Source organism: Apis cerana, linkage group LG3 (genome assembly GCF_029169275.1).
Source record: "Apis cerana isolate GH-2021 linkage group LG3, AcerK_1.0, whole genome shotgun sequence".
NCBI lineage: Eukaryota > Metazoa > Arthropoda > Insecta > Hymenoptera > Apidae > Apis > Apis cerana.
The window spans coordinates 6,805,521-6,827,791 of NC_083854.1; the positions used below are offsets into that span (position 1 = coordinate 6,805,521).

General features: G+C 44.5%; 1 protein-coding gene across 1 annotated transcript in view; it reads left to right on the top strand.

Annotated features, from left to right (window-relative positions):
* LOC107998261 (probable G-protein coupled receptor Mth-like 1) overlaps window positions 1–22,271 on the top strand; it is a 147,178-nt gene that overhangs the window by 37,012 nt on the left and 87,895 nt on the right. The window contains exon 4 of the mRNA XM_062072563.1: window positions 21,204–21,282. Coding sequence (XP_061928547.1) covers window positions 21,204–21,282 — 79 coding nt within the window. The remainder of the gene's footprint in view (window positions 1–21,203; window positions 21,283–22,271) is intronic.

Sequence of the window (22,271 nt, forward strand, 5' to 3'; positions counted from 1 at the left end):
AAGAAAGAGGAGGAGAAAGAGGGAAATAGAAACGAAAGAAGTGCGCCGTCCAATTATTCGGGGGTGTAAATAAACCTTAAACAATCTTAAACCTCGATCAATCCAAAATTCTCGCGAATCTTGGCCGGATGAAAATTGCATTTCATGCCGATACACGGTCGAGGAGTGGAGCGTTATCGAGTGGCGTGGATTCGAATGAAAAATTCGAGTCACGACGACACCCATGCGCGTTTCGGATAAGGCGGGCATGAGGTAAAGGGGTTGAAGAAGCCGAGCCCAGCCGAGAGGAAGCGAGGGTGGACTCGGCTCATTCGCGAGCTGAATATCGAATAAACTCGCCTTGCCGCGACGATAAACGCACCCTTCCAACGCCGAGATACCCGATGGAGGATAGGGGTGGGGGTGAAACTACTTTCGGCTCCGATTCTCGGGCGACCGTGCACGATCGAGTGGTCGTTCCGCGGAAATTTGAGCAGACTCGAATGGATCCGAGTAAAGCGTTTCGGCAAATTTGCGATCGTCCCGGAGAGGGGATCTCTCTTCTTCCTCAATCGGAATGTACCGAAGGCGCGAAGCTCGGGGCTTCTTCCCCTCTTCGAGAGCGTGCAAAATGAATGGAAAGTAACTATTTAATGATGGGATTGCTCGAGGGTTATATAACGGTTTTTTTATACTTTTCTCCCCGGTGCAAACTTTTGTCGCGATGAAAATGATGAAGATGCAACGGTGTTTAATTTCGTTTATCACGACGTCGTATACCAATGATTTGATATTATAATAAAAATCTACAGATTGTACGTTCAACTTTATTATTCCGTTTGCAAATAATTCAGAATTCTCGTATAAATGTATAAACGAATATAATCATATCACGTATAACTCGTTTTTAGAATTCGAGCGTTTCGTTCGTACGAACGATAAGTCGACGTGATAAGAGCATTGATGAAAATTTCACCCCGGACGAAATACAATTTTACTCGAATCGGAAAAAGTTTAGAAATAAAACGGCCATTCCGGCGTTTAATACGAAAGCGAAACGAATATTAAGAAACGAAGGGGGATGAGAATATGGAGGGAAAAGGAAATTTCTGTTGCGTGATCGAGCAAGGGACCCGTACGAGTATTTTTAAGAGGTTATCATTGCCGAAATAACAGGGTGGTGGAGAAACGGCGTGCAATTCCGGGAGGATGGGCAGAGAGAGGGCAGCCATCCACGGTCGCACGAATTCGACCACGATCCTCCGTTGTGTACATCGCGCGGCTCTCACCTTGATTACTCACCTGGGGTTCAGGGCAGCAGGTATGCATACCCGCATGTTTGCTCGAATAATTGGGAGGCTATACATGTGCCCCGGAATAACCCCCCAGCGTGGCACGATCCGCTCGAAATTCAATCTACCTCACGGCCAACCGATCGGACCGATAAAGATCTACGCCGTCTATTTGTAGCTCGCGACCCCGAAATCGTTTTGCGATCGCGTGTCGGATTCTGTTAACGTTGCTCGATCCAATCGACGTCTCTTTTATATATATATATCTTTCTCCGTCTTTTTCACAGAGATTTTTCATGTTTTTTTCTTTTCGAGGGCGAATAGAAATTGGCGAAAAGCGATGTAACGATATTCCAATAATATTTTTCTCCCGTTGGTAATTTCAACGAGTTCTTTGTTTAATGAGTTTCGCGCATTTTATTATTCTACGTTTATTGTTTAACATATTTTTCGACTCGTTGTTAACGACGTCTCGAAAATTTATAGTTAACCACGTTGAGGTTAGAGGGGAAATTTATATATCTACATATAGTCCCTTCTGTTTTTAAACGTAACGTGGTTACGCGCAATTTTAAAATTATACATTTCACAACTGGTACGTTCTAGGTTATTTTATAATTGCAAAGTTTTTTCGTTCCATTGAATAAATACGGTAACTTTTTAATGGAAGTAAACATCGCGATATTGATTATACAAGCGCAAATTCAATCAAGGGGATTTATTTGAGGGAAAATGGACCGATTTTTTTTTTTTCGATTTAAAAAGCAAATGGTTACAAACCTACCATAGTTTATTTTTCTTTCCATTTTTAACATTCGTACAACGGTATTCACCTATAGATTTTTCCAAATAACATCTGACCAATGTTCCCTCGGCAGAATCCTTATCCGTGTAAACAAGCGTTAAGGAATTAATTAAGAATCGGAAAATATTTGGAATTATTTCTAGAGAGAGAGAGAGAAATATATTTAAGCCTCGTTAGACGATATCTATAAACGTGAGTTTACGAGATTTTCGACAATAAAGATCCTGTTTCACGCACAAAGACATAAAGTATCCGTGACTTTAATGTGTTTTCGAACGAGGTAATAGCCCAATGGACGCAACCCCAGTCGCGTTAATCGATTAGCCTCGAATTCAATTTTCTTCATTGGAGATGTAATTTCAGGGCAAAAAGGTGTTGCGGAAGATATTTAGCGATAAAGGAAGATCTTAGCGTTGAATCGTGTTCCAATTCGTCGGAGTATTGGATTAATTCGGTATGCAAGAGATTAAATGTAACAGCTTTATTTTCTCTCGTGATTGATAAATTTAAACGAAATATTCCCTTAAACGACTGACGTTACACGCTTTAGAGTAAGTCGTTAAGAAGAAAAAAAAATCCAAGAGAACCTTTAAAAGAATACCTTTAAAACAACAGTAACAGTAAGGTAAAAAAAAATCATTGCGTATAAAAATTCGACATGGAAATAAAAAAAAATATATATACAAAGATCAATACACCGCGAGAACGATATCTCCACGAGACACTCTCTTCCTCGACAACCGAATTCCACAAAAATATTTCCCCAACACAATACCGGCGGGAGGAAACGTTCCGCGTATAAATCCTTTTTACGCGGGAACAATTATAATCCCAATCAAACGCGAAATTGAATCACGTCAAAGAGAGAGCCGGCCTATTCATCCCGGAAAATCAGCCCATCATGAAAGCGGCGAATTTTCGATCGGTAGTTGAAAATTGTCCTTCCACCGAGCCAGACCCCCGAATCTCCGCGCGATCTGCGCGCGCACGCCTGTTAACGAGCAAAGTTCCGAATTAATATCGCGCGATGCCGCCACGATAGTGGACGGCACGGCGACGACGGGGGTGTCGTCTAGACGACAAAGTGACGAACGATGATCGCGGCGTAATTAATGATCGTGTCGCCCGTTCGAACGCTAATTTCGATCGCTGTCATAATTAAATACGCGCGCGTGCACCACGTGTATGTCGAGCCCCGTCGCGTTCGAAGGCTCTGTAATTTCGACCGACTGATAATAATAATCGCGCAAAAGCGGCGGAAAGCTTGGGAAAATATTTCGAATAACGGGAAGCGAAGGGAAATTTCGATTAATTCCAGAGACGAGGATTCGTTTTCGAGGCGCTCTGTATGCACTGGTATATTGGAAAGAAGAGGACGAGTTGCGCGGGAAATCAAAGAGGGAGATAACGAATTTCTCTCCTTCTTTCCAACCGTAAAAAAGAGTTTTAAAACTCGAGGCGAGGATCGGTTTTCGCGTAGGTCCTGAAGCCTCTCCTCCTCCTCCGTAAGAGGAGCGCGTTCGCGATCCACTGCTTTCCGCTCGCGGTCTTAGAGGTCGAGGAAGAGGATCAAGAGGTGGAAGGGGAGGCATCCTTTTCTCGGTATTACGACCGCTTATTTTCTTCCGTTCGCGTTCTTTCTTCTTCTTCTTCTTCTCCTCCTCCTCCTCCTTCTTCAAACGTGCCACTCTCTCTTTCTCTCTCTCTTTCGAGAAATTCTTCCGCGAAGGAAGAGCCGCTTGAGGAGCACGATCCAGATGGAACGGTGGTAAATTAATTTCCGCCGATGAGGAGAAGAAGATTAAAATTTTCACGGCGAGTGTGTTTTCTCTCGAGTGGCCACTCCGTTCGTGGATAATCGTTACGACGCAATTCCGCCGCGGGGTTAATCGAATCCTTGGTTGGATCGGATCCGGGAGGGGGAGGAAGGGGTCGGATTCGCGAGGATGAAATTCGGAGATGAAACAGAGCGAGCGAGAAAGGGGGATGATGGTGTGTGCGGAAGAGGAAGGAAATGGCGTTCCTGTGAACGCGTTCGCGGGATATCGTCGGTAATTTGGAGGCGGGGGGAGGGGAGAGAGGATAGAGGAGGAGAGCGTGGCCGACAATTTAGTCGCGATGATACGGAGGTACGATCGGTTTCGGGGGTGGACACGAGGCCGTTTTGGACTTTACGTGTGGATCGTGTAAACACGTGGACGTGACGCGTTTTCAATGTACACGCGCGTCGTATTGTGCGTGCGTCGGAAGCGGCTTTTCAGCCGTTTCCAAAGCCGAACAATGGCAAAGAAACGGCGGCTGGGCAACGGGGTACGTGCCGGCCGGGCCTGCATACCGGGTGCTCCCGAAGAATTCCGGCGCATCACCAACGCGTATGTTCGCGTAATATTCGAGATCCTTTGCGAGTATACGTGTATAAGTAAAAAATGTAGAAAGTTTTATCGAGCCATTACCAAGTTTTAGTGTTATTTATAAATTTTTTTATACAGAAATTTTATCCTTTCGAGGTTTTCCTTATCTGGAAGCTTTAAGAGAATAATAGAAGGTATTAATTGTTTGGTAAGCTGGTATGAAAATAAAATTTGTATATTTTTCGCTTTATAGTTAGGAATTATGATAGAAATTTTATCGTTTGGGCTCTGTAAAATTCTCGAGACTTATTTTTCATGAGAAAACGTGCATTTGTCGATACGTTCGTTCATCGATCGCGATTTTGGACAATGTTGATCGCGCTGAAATCGATTAATCTTTTCGAAAGAGGGTAATCATTTACGATCGAACGGGCGATTCGACTTCTGGCCACGTGACTAATGAAGCGGAATATTTGAATACAATCGAACCTGTTATTCTATCAACTCGCTCCTCGATTACATTTCACTTCTAACGCATTGCCGACAGGTCACGATAGTCTATCCATCTTCCGCACCCACATCGTGCAATCCCGTCATGCGCCAATTCACTCGCGTCCAAAAACTTTGCGCACCTTCTGGGAACTCATTCAATCAGCTCGAACTGGCATCTCTCTCTCTCTTTATCTTTTTCTCTTTAAATGCTCCATCCATGTGCCTATCGTCCATGCGTTTATTCTCTATAACGGTGTCAAGAAAAAGGATTATGAATTAAATTATATTTTGGATAAACCTCTACTTGCATATTTTAGTTAATTTTAAAAAGATAAGAAGGATTGTAGTATTTCATCTCGAAAGTCTTTTGAAAGAATATGATAATCGGATTCCGGTTCTCGTCAAATATTCATTCTCCGTCGATCGATATAAAAGTTATAAAAGTCAACCATATATAAAAGAATTAAAAATAATTGTCCATCTGATCGATAACGAATCGGAAGGAATGTCGTCGCGGTAATACGACGTGCAATCGAGTGACAGGAGAATAATAAATCCGCCTATCGCGTATCCACGCTCGTGAATAAGACGCTGTATATACCTTTGAAAGTGTGACTTGTTCAGCCTCGTCGGCTAAACTATTACTCATGCGTTTACACATTCCATCTACGTGTTTGAACGTACGTGTGTATACACCGGCCAATCATTACTCTCTGCCGAACACGTTTTAATAATCCTTCGAAACGGGAAGAAAAATCAATCTAAATCCTTCTTCTCTAAAAAAAGGAACGCGAAGAAACGCGTATATGTATGTGTACGAGCAAAACGGAGGGATGAGAGCTTTGTACACGCAATCTAAAAAAAAAAAAAGAAGAAGAATACCGTGAAATGATGGGTGATTTCCTTTGAAGAAGAGAAAAAGAGGAGAAAAAAAGAATTTTTATATACGATCCGATCGATCTCGCATTTTTGCGGAGTCGCTTTGGTATGCGGCTATTGGTAGAATACACCGTTTGATTTTTCACGGTTTGCACAGTGACTCTCGTATACCAGACGTCGCACACCACGGGAAAGAGAGGATATAGGCTCTCTCGAGTACGTATACGGAATCTCTCTGTACCGTTTGCATTTTTGCTCGAACCACACTGGATGTTCGATAAACGGCGTATTTCCTACTCGTAATCGATTCTTTGTTTCCAAATGGTGCCACGTAACAGTATTCTTTTCTATTTTATTCTTTTTTTCGAATTTCGAACGATTCGATCTTGAATTTGCCTCGTGGCTTGTCGAAATTGTTCCAAATTTTAAAACAATCCAACCGTCCGCTGAACCGTCTATCTTTTGCTCGTTCATTCATTTAAATTCTTTCATTTTATGAATCTCAATCAATACTTCACTAATTTTATCGTCGTATTACGAAAGAAGCTTGATAAAGAGTAATTGGTATTTCTGAAAAATAATCCATCCAATTGTTGAAAGTTTGTACGTTCGTTGCCCGAGAAGGAGATGATTGCGCTCAAAGCACGAAAAATTAGAGAAACGGCAATAAAAATAGAGAGACACTACGTACGTAACACGTATTATTTTTCGTTTCAATGCCTCCTGTCGAGGAGGTGAAAGCTCGAATTTGGAGGAACGGCGAGGAACCGCGAGGTAGAACGAGCGAGCGTGGATCAAGCACGCCGATCGATGCGCCGGCCGTTATTCGACGTCACTCTCGTTAATTATAGCGGCCAATTAACCATCAGGAACGGTCGTTTCCCCAGTTTGGCGCGTGGCTAAGGACGAGGCGGCGCTCGTACATTTTCGCCCGTACATTGCGAATACGTACACATTTTTTCACAATCGTATCGATGTTAACGAAACCCGAAAACCGGGCGACGCGGTCTTTCAATTAATCCTGTGCCCCGTTTTGTTTAACGACCGGCGACGAATTGAACGAATCGATGTGGAAACCGATCGATTAATTGTTTGTTTGTTTGTTTGTTCTTTTTCAAATTTCGTTGCGCGAACAATGGGAAAATCGATCGGCGAGAGGGAGGAGGAAATTTGTGAACGAGACGCGATTGGGGAAGGGGGAGGGGATCGTTGAATGTTAATAATGGAAGATCGAAAGAGAGAAAAAATTGGAGGGGAGCAGGATTAAACGTATAGCATATCGATACGATGTGATGCTCTAGAGGTGGGATTTCGATTGGAAAATTGAATTCTCCGCGTGTTAAATATTCAAAAATGGAATATGAATATTCGGAATGACGAAGCGTAACGAGGAACTATAATATATTAATGGAAATTTAGAATCTTTCATGAATCTAATATCTATGTCTCTCGAAATCTTTGAAATCTTTATTTCAATCGATTTGTGCGGATTGTATAAATGAAACAAATGTAACATATATAATATATACGTTATATATGTACATATTTTCATTTTCTAAGAAGAGGCTGAAAAAATTTGTTATCAAAATTCAGAAGAGGGAATCGAATCTTCGTTTAATCCAGTAATTTGGTTAAAGTAACTTTTTGATGCCTTTGTAAATACGCGATCAACGAAATTTTAATTTTTTTCTTTTTTCAAAATTCCACCAAATTCCACACATCGAAATCACGAGTAAAAGTGAATAATGAACGAAGCTCGAGTAATTACAACCCGACCGATATATCTCGGCGTGTTAACGAGGTCGAAACTAGGTTGATGATCGAAACACGAGGGTTTTGGAGGATGTATAGCAGGGACCTTAACCGAGGATGATTTCGGATGCTCTCATGTCCATCAGGACGTGAAACGAACAGGCTGCAGGCCGAGCAATTGGCTGGCGCCACGTTGTAACGGAGTTTCGAAGCGTCGCCGTGTGTCAAGGCGCATCCGCATGTCGGTCGCATCCTTTGGCACGCGTAAATGCACAACGCGATGCACATGCGGCCAACACGCGTGACACGTTCCATTGACAGATAATCGATACCCAGCGCAAGGCATCGATGATTCCTGTCATTAGGCTCACCTCAGCCTCCAATATAAAATTAATCCGATTTCCCCCTTATCCATATTTAACATTTCCACGTTGCTCGAAGTGGGTCTTCGTGTCAGTGAAAGACACTCGTGGAAAGTATGATTTCTCTGGTAATAAGTTGGAAATTTCTTCCGCGTTTCGCTTCATTCGTTTACTCGATAAATTCGCTCGATAATATTCGATCGATGGTAAAATACGTTTAGGTACCTTTTACGAAGTTTCTAACGAGACAATTATCGAGGCTCCCCTCGAGCTCGCGATAAACGATATAAATGAAGAGAGAGAAAAAAATAGCTAGATATAACATCAATCAGCAAGTTGAGCGAGTTGTTAAACAGAAATCACAGAGAAGCACATCCCCTTGTCGGAAACAAATCACCATAATCATCGTTGAATTCGATCCCATACATCAAGAAGCCCTTAACAAGCTGTCACAAACTAATTGCGCCGTATTCCTCGATAAGCTATCTATTCCCAATAGACAATCCCTATTCCCTAATTATTCCATGGAGAGAGAAAATTCCCACCCCCTTTGCTGGCAAAAAACTCCATACCAGAAGTCTGGAACATCTGGTAGGAAATCGAACGATTTCGAAAATTGAATCAAACCAAAGCGGAAATTGCGTAATCGTGCGAGTTCCCGTGGGTAAAGGGGGAGGAGAGCAGCATGGCGGGACGAGTTCTGCGGACGAATATACACATCAGGGGGCTCTGAACGAAAAGCTCCATCGGGAGCGTCCGGTATGTCCTCCCATCCCTCTCGTCACTCTTCTGGCTGCCAGGAGCAGAGAGAGAGAGAGAGAGAGCAATCGGTTTGCATTCGAAGCGTGTCCACCGGCCGAAACGCGACTCGAATTCGTCGATAGGGTCCCGGGCATCGAAGCGCCGTCCGAGGAACGACGTGAAGTGTCGCTGCACTATTGAATCGTCGCGGTTATTAGAAATCGCTGGCAAGCATACTTAGACCGTGTTTGCTTAGGACTTCGCTGACATCGTGGAAAGATACTCTTGGACAATGCGACAATGCCAATTTTTCCCGACCGATCGATTTTAATTCTCCCAAAAGTACCTTTCACATTGTACCTTTTATATTTTATATACGCATCTCTTGCTTTTATTATACGCGTACAGATTTTTAAGCTTCGATTATCGAAGGAAAAGAAAATCGGAGAGACGAGATGAGTGGAAACACAATAACGAGTTACCATCGAGTCGTGGTAGGCCCCTCTTGGCGAGAAAGGAAAGCGCAGCTTTCATAAAACACCGACAAAACGACATCTCTGTTTCCCTTTTCCCGTTCCGCGATTTTAACGAGTCGAATCAGCGTGCCGCGAGAGGGGGTTGGGGGAGGGGAGTTTTTCACCGAGTCCGTCGGTTTAATAGCCCCGGCCGTGTACTGCGTGCTCGAGCAACATTGGAAAGCGGCTTAACCCTGGAGGACCCTCGACTCGGATACGATCGACCGGCGTTCGACGTGTGCGCGCTCGCACACGCGCGTGCCATCACGCGTGGATCAAGAATACACACGTGTGCACGAAAGGAGACGGAGAATGAGAATGAGAAAGAAGGAAACAGAGAGACGTCAGATCTCCATCTCCCGTCTTTCTCGTCCTTTCTCCCTCTCTCGCTGTTCCTTCTCTCTCGATCCGTAGCTCGCTCTCTTTCCCTCCGACTCAGGGCGGAATTCCTAAAGTAGAGGCTGCGTTATTATATCGCGCCCTCCCCTAAACGAAAATTCGAACTTTGCCCCGGTTTCTGGCCACTCGCCAGAACGACAATCTTCCGAGGCTAACCCCCCCGCGTAAGCCGTTGTGCAATCGTGCGTGCTCCGCGATACATATTTTCCGTGCCAGCCTTTTGTCTCTCCTCGACCTCTTCCGCCCATTCCCATCCCGTCCAAATCCCTCCTCCGTTTATAATCGTTTCCCTTCGCTCCCTCTCCTCTTTTCCCACGTGTCACGTAGGTGGACGAGCGGATTGCTTGCTCGATTCCTTCTCTCGCGCGTGTGTTGGGGAGAGAGGAGGGAGGGGGAGGAAAAAATTTGCGGCCCCGCTAATTCCGCGCGAAGGCACGATTCCCTCGTTTATTTTCGTTTTACAACGGGCCGATCGTTCTTAATTTACGAGACAACGGGTCGGGCCGGGTTGGCTGGTTCGTCGCACCCTTTATTTCCCCGCCGAATAAAACGTTCCGCCAAATTTCTCCTCGATTTACGTTACTCCTCGTGGATATCGAGCTTCGTCTCGCCTTTCACTCGATTCGGCCGTCGGACGCGCATCCGTTTCTTTGTTCTTGCCTCGACGATTCTCCTTTGGATGAGAAAGAAGGAATAGGCAGGAGTAGGAACGAATGAAAATGAGGTTGGTTTCGGGAGCAAGCAACCGGAAACGATGTTTCCTCGCGCGAAAACAAGGATACACAAACAACAGCCGGGAGGGGGCCCTTCCTCTAACCTTCCTCTTCTCCTCGCCGAGTCCTCGTATTTTTGGAAATACTCCTCCTCCATTATTCAACACGAACACCGGTGGAAATCGCGTAGAGAGATACGGGCCGGGTAGATAACCTCCTTCTCCCATCTGGAACGAAGGTAGAGAAAGGGAAAAGACGAAAAACGAAGGGCGAAGAAGCCGCTAATTGACGTCCCGCGAGAGGGCCACGCCGTTGTTTCTCTTTGGCAACAACGAAAAATGGTGGAGAGCAGCAACCGTGCCCCATCCACGCTCTGCTTCGTGCTTCGTTAATTATCTGGACATAAAAAGAGGGGAGGGGAGGTTGTAGTTTGAGAGCGGGAGGGGAGAAAAAGAGATAGGGAAAGCGTCGAAGTTGAGAGTAGGAAATTAATTAGGCGGAGGGGGTGGTGGTCGGTTTTCGCAAGAAGAAGCGGCTTATTCTCCGCCGTGGTAATTCGTCACGTTGAACGTCAGGAAAGGGAAAGTGGAAGCGAGGCCGCGTTGAGTCCCGAGGGATGGTCGAGCAACTCCTCCAGGAGCTGGGACGACGTCATTCGACGGCAATTTCGGCAACACTCGAGACTCGGGCAGACCGTCAAGGCTCTGTCCCGGTGTTCACGCTGGCGTCGCACGCTTCTCTCTCGGTTAGCAACCATAAGTGGAGATCTCGAGTGGTGTATAGCGCCAAGTTTCCCCGTCATTTGTACTCTCTCTTGCCGCGTCTCTCCTTAGGCTTTCTTCACACGGGATATTAATTTCACGTGCATCGTGGAACTCGTATGTACAATTGTACGTACATCTTTCGATTGTATTCCGTCGATTCTGAAACAAACGCACAATGTTGGGACTTATTTATTAAGTTGTAATAATTCGAGTTCATCAAACTTTAATCGTGACTTAACGAATAAGTCTCAACCGATATTTTGAACTTGTGTTTTATTTTTGAATTTCAATTTTTCAGAAAAATTCCTGAAGTGCATTACCGATATCGTTACACACGTTCTATTATTTATACAAACGAGAAAAGAAGAAACAGCTTTGAAGTTGTTAGGGGAGAGATCGATCCAATATGTAGAATCGATATCCACGTTTTCAACGACGCGACTGTTGCAGTGTGATAGAAGCTTCACCGATGGTGAATTCCTATTGCGCGTTCGATTGGCTCGTTACGTCTAAATATAACAGAATTTCGTCGGCGCGTTGATTGGGCCATCCTCGAGAAACGCGCGTCGATTAGAGCGGCGATGAGTGGCGTGACGAATCTGTTCGGGGAAAAGTCGTGGCGATTTTCGAGGGGCTAATCGGAAGCAATCGAGACACGCGACGCTTTTGGCTCGCTCTCTTTCTCTCTCTCTATTTCTCGTTGGACCGTGCATTCAGGGCTTTCGAGGAGGAAGAGGAGGAGGAGGAACGTTGGAACGAGGAGCTGGACTCGTTTGCATATTGCTCGTCCGCTTATGGCAAGGGAACAATGGGAAAGTCGAAATTTATTAGCGGGAGTTCGCATTGTCCGGATTACCGGGGGTAGCTTTGAGATGGATGCTTAATCCTCTTCCTCTCTTTCTCTCCGTTTCCCCTTCCGAATGTTTTGCGCGCGTTAATCTCGATTAGAAATTATTCCATTTTGCGTCCGTTGGAGAATTCCGTTGGAGCTGCTTCCTTGCAACGAGAAAAATATAAGGTTTACGTAACGTGACGTAATGTTTTTCTTTTTGGATTATTTGGCAATGCATATAAATACGTTTTACGCTTTTTGTATTTAAGTGAGAGTGAAAAAGAAAGTTGAGAGCGGATTTTTCGAATACTTTATTTAAGAAGAAAACATAGATAGGTTGGATGGAATGGAACGAGGCGACAATTGGTCAAAGAGGTGTTCGTATTTTCAGCCTCGAGCGAATATGTGCGCGTAGTTGCAAAATATTGGTGTTTAATAAAACACGGTGTCAATTATATCACAGTCCATAACCCGGCTCGCATCCATAACATCGTCCGGGCAAACACCGCACCGTACGCGAGAGCGCAAAATAATCATCGCCCGTGTTTTCCTTGATAACACGAGAAACGTCGGCCCGGATAATTTACACGACCGTCAAATTTTCTTTTCAAATATTCAGAACTCGGCATCGCGAAACATCTTTGTTTCCTTTGGCAACAAGGAAGCGTGGTGGAAAGTGGCCCACCCCCGTCGAGTGGATGATTTGCAACCATTAAGCGACAATGTGGCGATTACGCCAAGACGTCTGCAAGTACATTGTACGTCGCTTGGCATTGTTCTTCTTCAGCTGGAAACTGTTTCTCCTCTGTTTCTCCTCTGTCGACGTCGCGCAAAAATGAATAAATTATTGCCCGCCGGATCCTCTCTCTTCGACGATTGTGTCTCGTTGGGCGGTCTCGTGCACCGGTTCCGTAGAAACCGGGCGAAGGGATACTCCGTGTGTATTTATACACCCGCTACGCTGATTCACCCGCGCGTGTTTCATTAGACTTTCTCAGCCTCCTCCTCCTCCTCCTCCTCCTCCTCGCGAGCTTCCATCTCGCGTAAACCTCGCGCCGGACGAAAGTGATCCGAATATGGGCCATTCCCGTGGTTCTCAACGCGCTCCATCGAATTTCGCTTCGTTCTCTGACCTCGATACGGATTCTTCTATTTCCTACGCGAACGATAAGAAGGAAAAAAAGAAACGCCAAGTCGATAGAGTTTTTTTAATCAATTCTTGAAATTTCTGACGATCGAAATCGGAGACGATTGATTTTTTTTTTAAATTTGGAATTAAAATTTCCAAAATCTCCGAGAGAGAGAGAAATTCGATACTTCGTGGGATCGTTCGTGTCATTGTAAAGTAATAAGTTTCTATAATGCTATAAATTTTTGGGAATTGAAGAAGTTGCAGTTGCCCCAAATCGTAACCGAAAATCCTCTAAAACCACTGGCCTGCAAATTGGGACAATTCGGGGGTGGGTGCAAATGCAAGAACGATGTAACCGAGCATTTGTTTTCCTTGTACCCGTTATCGAAGGGGCAAAACTATATACAACCGCGTAATGCATTCTTTCAGCGAGTTACATTACACATAGCCCCCTCACCTCCATCTTCGCGGTCCAAACAACGTCCGCGTCGCTTTTACCAAACGTCCTTTCCACCAATTTCAATCGTACAACCTCGCCTCGACCAACCTCGAACGAAACATCAAACAAAAAGCTCGATAAACGTTTTGTGAATGAAGCGGATAGAAATGGACTTTCTCTCTTCCTCTCTCTTTCTTCACATCTTTTATTTTATTTTATTTTTTTTTTTTTTTCACGTTTCGCGTTTCGCGCTCCATAAGTTCGTAGCAGCGTAACGCGCGTACGTATTTCACGCGGAATTTATACTAGCAATCCATTTCGGAATCTAATATTCGTCGCATCAGTTTTATCGCTGGCTTGATTAAATTGGTTTACAGGCATGCGCACCCTTTACCATGTTGTTTGTTGCGTCCCGGTGGCCCCCGTTTGTCCCCGTGGCGAGCGCAACCTCGAGTGAATATTGTCCGTGTGGGCTGCATGGATGATTATTAATATCAGTAGTGGATTATCCTCTGGATAATCTTTTTTTTCATTTTTCGATTCATCTCCAATACGCGCGACGAAATTTATTGATATCGAGCGAATTGAAGTTCTCTCTTTGCAAGTTGGAAGTGTAAGAGTCGATCACGAAATTCGTATTTTAGGAATAAAAAAATCCGTACGCGTCACTTCCAAACAATTTTATCAAGTTCGCGCTCCACTTTCACCAGCCAATTAAATAGAGAGTTTCGAAAAGAGTCCATACACGTGGAGATCGATCGATCCTCTATTTTTCCATTAGATAAATTTTTACCCCCTCGCGTCCCGCAATACGAGCGTCCCCCGTTTATTTATTCGCGTTAATCGTTTACAGACGAGGGTTGGCGTATCGTATCTCCTCGTCGCGAAATGATTTTCGACGAGGAGGGAGGTAGCAGAGGTGGCACCAATTAATTCCAGCCGGAATTATGGATGTAAAGCGCGCGGAGGCGAAAACGCCCCGATTCTCGAAATAACGTTGGCCGTAAAATCCGTGGACACGGTCGGCCGATAACTCGTAAAAATCGCCAATCGTAATTTCACGGGGGGGAGCTCGCGACTTTTATTAATCCGCTCGAATTTATCCGTTTGCTTGCGCTTGCGATTCCAAGACGACGAGGATTATTTTTGCTCCACGTCGAAACGCGCCGTCCCTTGGCCCGGATGATCGAGCGAGTTTTTATCGCGTCCACGCTTTCGATATCGCGATATCGCGTCGGTGAGATGAGAAGGTGAATCGAGCTTGTATTTTATCGACGAAGAAAAGTTGTTGGGAATTTTGTTTGACGATATAATATCTCCTCTAAGTATCTCTGTATTTTCTTTAATACTCTCTCGCATTTTTGATCAAGGAACGTGGATTCGAATCAGTTTCGTCGAATTGTTAAATTTGAAACGCTACTTAATAAGAATCCTCCGACGTTATTTATCTTTTTATCAAAAATTCGTGAGATGAAAAGAAGTTTAAAATTGAAACGATTGATAAAAATTTCAACTATCGCAATTTCTCTCCTTTTTTCCTGGCAAAAGTCGTCCACAAACTGATTTCCGGGAATCAAGTCGTTCCCCCGTGTTCCACCGTCGTTCTTTTCGGGTTTAATATTTCAACTGACCGATCGAGGGTCCCCCAGGGCCTGTCACTAACTTTCATAACTCATCGCCGCGCAACAACCCTTTCCGGGGCGGGCGCATTCTAGGCGCATTGAATCAAACTCTAATCCCATCCAAATCGGGACGGCGCGATAAATCCGGTATGATTTAATTACGAGTCGTCGCGGCGCTATTCCAAAGTATTTAACTTAATCACCGATGTTAATGCACCGGCATTAATCTCTCGAGTTGTTGCTGCCGGGACAATTCGCCGCCCGTTCAACCGTGCCAGACCCCTAACGAGTTTCTTCCGTTGCACCGAAGACGCTCGCCCCCTAAATACGGCCTGGAAGCGAATTAAACTGTCCGACATATCGACACCAACCTCTTACAGTTGGTCGAATCGGCGTTTGATTAATTCCTTGTTTGGATTCGAAGGTGGAAAGAAAGGCAAGGGAGCGAGGAAAGAGAGATTAGGGGATCGGATGGGTTTATTTAGGAAGTTGGCGAAGGATAACACAGCTTTCTTTCTACCATCTCCGCGATGAGGTGTTTGTTACGTGCGTGTAAAGAGGAATTAATCGTAGAAAATGCTTGCTTCTTCCCTTATTTCGAGCAATTTCGTTTATTGAGTGGAAGCACAATTAGGATCAACATTCGTTACGACAACGCCAATTTAAGAAAAAAGAGAAAGGCTTGGTTCACCATTCGATCGATAAAATGCGACCGTTAAAAGATCACGAAGCGACGCATTAAGAAGAGAGTCTTGGGGGGGTATTTATTTCATCCCCTCCTTCCCGGGTCGGGTGAATAACCAAGAGCAATCAACTACGAGGAGATCATAAATCAAACAGCGATTTTGCGAGAGGCGCTCGAATAGTCTTAGGCTGCATTATTCATGTAGCGTGCGGAAACAAACTTGGGGGTAGCAAGTTTCGCTTGATCCGACAGATCAAACAGCTTCGCACCACCCCCTCCGCCATCACCGCCATTGCGCGAATCTCGCTAATGTCTCGAAACGAAAACGTTTCCCCCCGCCCTTCCCTCGTGAAATCTCGAGATCGATACTGTTTAGAGACGTTAAAGAGGGGAAGGGGAAGCTTAGCGCGTATAACGCACGATCCCCCTGGCAATTAGAGGAATGAAGAAAAAGGATGAACGATGGGTCAAGGCGGCGCAATCTAATTCCGAATCCCATACCCCCCTCATGCAAATCGAGGCCCTTAACTAGCCGACGTTTCAACCCTTGACACTCACCCTAGTCAAGGGGTCGCCACGCACCATCCGCTTCCTTCGTATCTCCTCCTCTTGGCTTGTGTTAACCCTCCACCGTTTTCCTCCTCTCTTTTGTTCCGTTGTTTCGTTTCGTTCCGACCGGTGTGATATTGCTCGCCACGATGACGATGAAAAACATTTTCTCCAAGATTTTTAAGATGTGAACGAGTTATATCCATTCCCCGTTTGAGTTTGAGGGTTTGACGATTGAATTTATTGAATCACTTGGTGGCTTAAGACGTACACGTTTAACTGTAATTATTAAATATTTATATATTACTTGCAAAATGGATATTGGATAGAATCAAGCTCAAATAATAAGAGAAATTAGAGGATATAAGGATAATTGGAATATTAATACGATTCGATCGGAATCGATTTACATACATTTGATCGCATCCAACCTTCGTAAAAATTCTCCCGCCTCGAATAATTATCACTAGCTCGAGGAAAAGTGGTGTACGTTGGAATTAAATAAATTTCACAGCTGACCTGGATACCGTTACCACGCATCAAACGCTTAAGAAATTCCATTCAGTTGTACGGATGGAAATCGTGTCGCTGCATTAATCAGAGCCTGACGAAGTAGACTCCGTCACGATGTTCGCAAACACGTTCAATCGAATCCTCCCTCCCCTCCTCACTTCTCTCTCGAGCACGCTCGTTCAACAATCCCGGGCGGGGAAACGGCAAGTTCCGAAGAAAGGAAAAGCTCCGATCGTGTCCCGGCCGCGGTTCAAAACCCATTACCATATCAAAGGAGGCCGCGATATCGCGAAACTCTCGAAACTACTTCGATTCAACACGGCCTCCTTTCGACCGTTGTCACTTTCAATCCTCCTTCCAGTCCTAATTTCCGACCAACAAACTTCTCCGTTTCGAGGAAATAGGAAGTGTGACTCGATTATCGATATCGTGGTTATACTATATAATCGTTATTCTTTTTTCTCTTTTTCTTTCTTTCGAAGAGAATCCAGCGGACGATAATTTTATTTTGGAATATTTTTAGAAATTTGTTCTTTGTTCGTATCTATTTATACATTAAATGATACATATTATTCGAATCCGTCGTATTTTTAAAGACGGAATAGTTGAACAATGTATATGGATGTAGACAGGTTTCGATAAAGTATCTCGAGTACAATATTTGCAATGAAATGCGCGAATGAAGATAAACATGTACAATTTGAAAAAGCATAAGTTACAAATTAAATGGAAACGTAGTTCGTCGAAGAAAATCGATCGTTCCCAATTTTTAACTCCTGTTTTCGATATTTATCGGTGAGACAAAGGTTGGAAACGTGAGGGCGGCCAATCCTCCGTGTCCGAGCGGAGTAAATTTGGAAAGAAGGGGGTTGAAAGAGGGTTGGAAACGATTTCGGGTTAAGCCGAAGCGCGAGGGTGTGTCGTGCACCGCCGTTCACGGATGAATGTCGCGAGAGTTGTAATTGCAACGAGGCGTAATTAGTTTTGGAAATTTAATTATTTCCGGAGCGCGCGATAAACGCCGCAGGCGGAAGCCTTTCGACGAAGAATTATCGGACGACTTTCCCGACCGTGGCGCCCGTTAATCCCGCTTCGAGCAACCTCGAGCCAATGGAAAATGCTCGTGTTTCGAAATCTCTCTCTTTCCCGCGTCGATCCACGCGCGTCTCTCCCCCCGCCCCCTTTTTCGCCTCGCGGAATAATCCGCGTCGACAAGCGTCATTCGGCTGCTTTGTTAATCAACCTCGAACAACGCCTAAGGACAAGTCTAATTTCGCGGCTGCGTGTCGAGACGATGCAGCGAGGATGAGGTATGGATGATTTTATTATGGATGATCGATTTTCGATTAGATTTCGATAAGGTTTGTTCTCTCTTTATAATCAACTTTTTAGATAATGTTGGGTATAATAGATGGGAATCGAAATAGAGTTGTCTTGTGTCTTAAATATTACGGGATCGATTTAAACTGATCGAGGTTAAACTGAAAAGAAGTAATTTTCTCTTCTGTTTTAAGATTTACTCTGTTCGGCTATTGAAAATATCGCAACGTCGTCGGTTCGAAATTAATTTCTCGTATCTCGTTTCTCGACACCAGCCTCATAAAAAACTGTTCAGAAAATTGACAAATCCCTTCAATTCGATCGAGCGGAACAAATTGTTCGAGGCCATTTTTCTAGTAGCAGTTGTTTTTTCTCATATTTTTATGTTAATTGGAACGATCTTTCTCTAACGCTTGACCGGTACAGTTGTCCATTTCACAGTTGCATAATTGAGAAGGGGGGAATTACGATTATAAACATTCGCGATTGGCGGCGTGCATTAAACGAGAAGTGAATGCAAATCGCAAAGCGGTTACAAAACTTTCTTATGCGTCATCGGCGTTCCTTGAGCACACGTTCAACACGCTTTTGTCGATGTGACGTGTGGCAACGAGATACGACGCGAGCAAGTACATCGTTAGAACACCGGGATCACACTGCTTATACACTTTATAAACGTCTTTTTCAATAAGTAAACGACGAAGAATATTTGAACGCTTCTTTCACGTATATTTTATCGAGATATATATACAAAGAACGGATTTACACACTCTCAGCATTATTTAAAATTTTCGAGTAATTATAATATGCTTGAAATTTAATTTTCTATACTTTTTCAAAACACGTTTAAAAGTATAATTTATCTCGGAATATAATGATATAATAATTAGTCTATAAAAAATTGTTTGGTTGAAAACTTCGAATAAGATAATTGTTGCGATGCAATAACAAAATTTTACGAAATAGTGCAACGCGTACTTGCATTTTACGGGCGGGAAAAAAAAAGAACTCGTATTGTCGTAATAGCCTTTTACAATATTTTTTGCCATTCTACACGCGTCCCGAATTGGCGAGTATTTATATCGTGTTTGATGTCATAGGAGGATGCTAGTGGCAGAAATTTGGATACATGGAAATAACAAACGGGGGGAGGGAAAAGCTATTCGCGCAGAGATATATTCTATCGCAAAGGATAACACTGCGATGCTTTTATGATTCGAGGGTGGAAAAGTAGGGGATGGAAAATAAAATACGCGACGAGACCCGGCTGACACCCGCCTGTTGGCACCGAGGACGTAACAAACTGGTTTCCAAAATGCGAATGCCATTTTGAGAGAAATTTAAAATTTGCCCGATTCATCCGAGATGATGAATTTTTCGAGTGGGGAAGGAAAATATGTATAGGATGCAATTTCACAAAAGAACGCAACCCTTTATATACGATATACGATATATATTTTCATACATGTATATTCACATCGATTGCTTTGCGCAACAACGCTCCACCACGGCCTCGTTACAACCTTCGTTTATTGGAAAACACCGTTGGCCCAATATTGATCCAATGAATAGAGGAAAACGGTCGGTTGCAACAATACCGGTGATACGATTAAATATGTACCTACGACAATTCAATTCTATTAATTTAGATGTCGAAACTGCCCCGCCGTATTTATCGAGCCCACTCCACCCCTATCAAACTTATTAAGCGGCGAACAAACCGGGCGCGCCATCTACGCCAGCCTTTTTGTTCCATCCGCCATTATACAAACGCGTCGATTGCGTTTTTATATATTCATCGCGCCCTTGCGCGAGCAAACGGACGCGAGCCTCGAGGAGTTCGCCCCTCGACACGCCACTCACCGCAACAACTAAATAGAAACCTTTTGGTTCCTTTGCGCGCCCCACAGGCCCATTCATTTCTCAAAAGTGGTACGTGATTTCTTTCTTCGCTTTTCGCAAGGGTCCTCTATCGAAAGGATCGTCTCTCTGCCACGTGTGTTTTCGCCCGTGTCCCGCGATTACGTTTTCAGAAATTAATGGCAAACTGAAAGGAGGGAGGAGGAGAATTCGCTCCGTCAAAGGGCCGTTTTCTTCTCCCCGTGTGTATATTCGTCGGCACGCGTTTCCATTCCAGATTAAGCTTTGAAAAATTAATCCGCGAAACCGATTTGCAAACTCATCGGGAGAAAATCGAGTGGTGTTTTTTTCGATCGCTTGGGCTTTCAGAAATTAATGCTGCCAAGATCGCGGCTGGATCGCTCCCTCGACGAGCCCGTTGTATCCCTCCGCCCTCCCGCGAATTCTAAGAACGAGTGCGGACGACAGGGTGAAAAATTTATCGAGTCCAGACCCCCGGTGTTACCCCCGAAAGCGTTCCCAGTCAACCGGTGCGCGGAGCCGTCTTTTCAAACGGATCTTTACAAAAGCTGTCTCTCCCTCCGAGCTTTGTCTGGATGAGCCACGGTCCTGCTGCCTCTTCCCTCCCCTCCCTTCCCCCTTCATGAATCTTTGAAAGTTCATCGCGAAGCTGGGAATCGGCGTTGTCTCCTTTTGTTTCGACGGGGTTCGCCGTGCCATCAGCTGGAGGCACGCGTTGGGAAGGTCGATGAGCTCTTTTGTATCTACCCGGTTCGTTGATTAGGGGGATCTCTTGGTGGTTCTTCGGGAATTTTAAAATAAGTAAGTCGTAAGAAGTTCTGAAGGGAGAGCGATGACTTTTATGATATCTGTCCGTTTTGAAGGACTGTTTAATTGTTAGACGATGAATAATTTATTTATATCATTTCATGTCTCGACATTGAAATTTGATGATATATATAAATTGTTTGCAACTTGGCGATCGCTTCGTAATTATTTGAAATTTTTTTTTTCGAAAAGGGACCGCTGAAAGGAATCGCTTCCTGACGATTTCCTCCCGTTATCGAAGCGTTATTTCCAGCGTATCTCGAGCTCCGTGGGAAAAATAATTCTCCCAGGGACGAAGAAAAGCGGTGGGGTAGCCTTGAGCCTCTCCTCGAGTCCATGAAAGAACTACGTACTAACCAAGTCCATTTTTCTGTTTCAGCAATCATGGCTCACTTCTTCTTCCTTGCCGCGTTCTTCTGGTTGAACACGATGTGCTTCAACATCTGGTGGACGTTCAGGTGAGCGTAGTGTATATACCTATCTATCCTCTTTCCTCCTCCCTCCCCCTTTGTCTGATCATCTACAGAGTAACGGAGCACGTACGACGTTGCCTATCTGTGGCGGGAGATTTTGCCACGTGTGTAGTCTTCCGTGCCACTGGCCCCGAATCGAATCTACCAACGATTGTGCCCAGCTAAGATTTATTCGATCGTACCACCTTTCCCTCCGTATTTTCTCTTTTAATTTTCTCCGCTCCAAGTACTCAAAGCGCGGACGTTCAAACGTTTCCCCGTGCGAACATTTTTTTGAGAAAGAAGAAGAAGAAGAAGAAGAAGAAGAAGGGAAGAAGAAGGAGGAGAAAAAAAATAGAACGGCACGCGACGAGCGGTGGCGTCACGTTGCAATTAAAGCATCCGTTTGGCGGAGGACGAGGGCGAGCGAGGGAATAAAAAATTATGAAAATTCGCGGAGCGGTAATTGGCAGAGAATTTCAGAGGCGAAACGAGGTTGGTAACGGGAATTCGTCGAGGCTGGGCCGAGTGGAGGAACGAGTAACCCCGGTGGCTCGTGTGTACGCCGTTAATTAACACAACCGGGCTGCAGGTTATCGACCTGGCCGAGTTTCGTGTCGCGTCTTCGATCGGAAGGCCACCGCTCGCGATTATGCAATCGCCGTGTTACGTTTACGCAACTCCGCAGCGCCATCTGGCAGTAATTCGTAGGATAAATCGCGCGGGAAAATGCGACGGTGGTCGGCTGAGCGTGAAACCGCATCAAAACCGTTCGCTTTAAAAACATATCCTACATTTTTATCGAAGCTAAATCGAACCGGATTTTCCCTGTGGAACTTTCTCTGTAGATAGTTTCTAATCGTTTCAAAGTAAAACTCGTTTTTCTATCCTGTCGCGATTGAAATAATTCCGATCCTAATCACGCACGACTCGTCTTTATCTTCTATCCCGCGATCTATCTCGACAAACGAATACGAATTATTATCGTAACACGA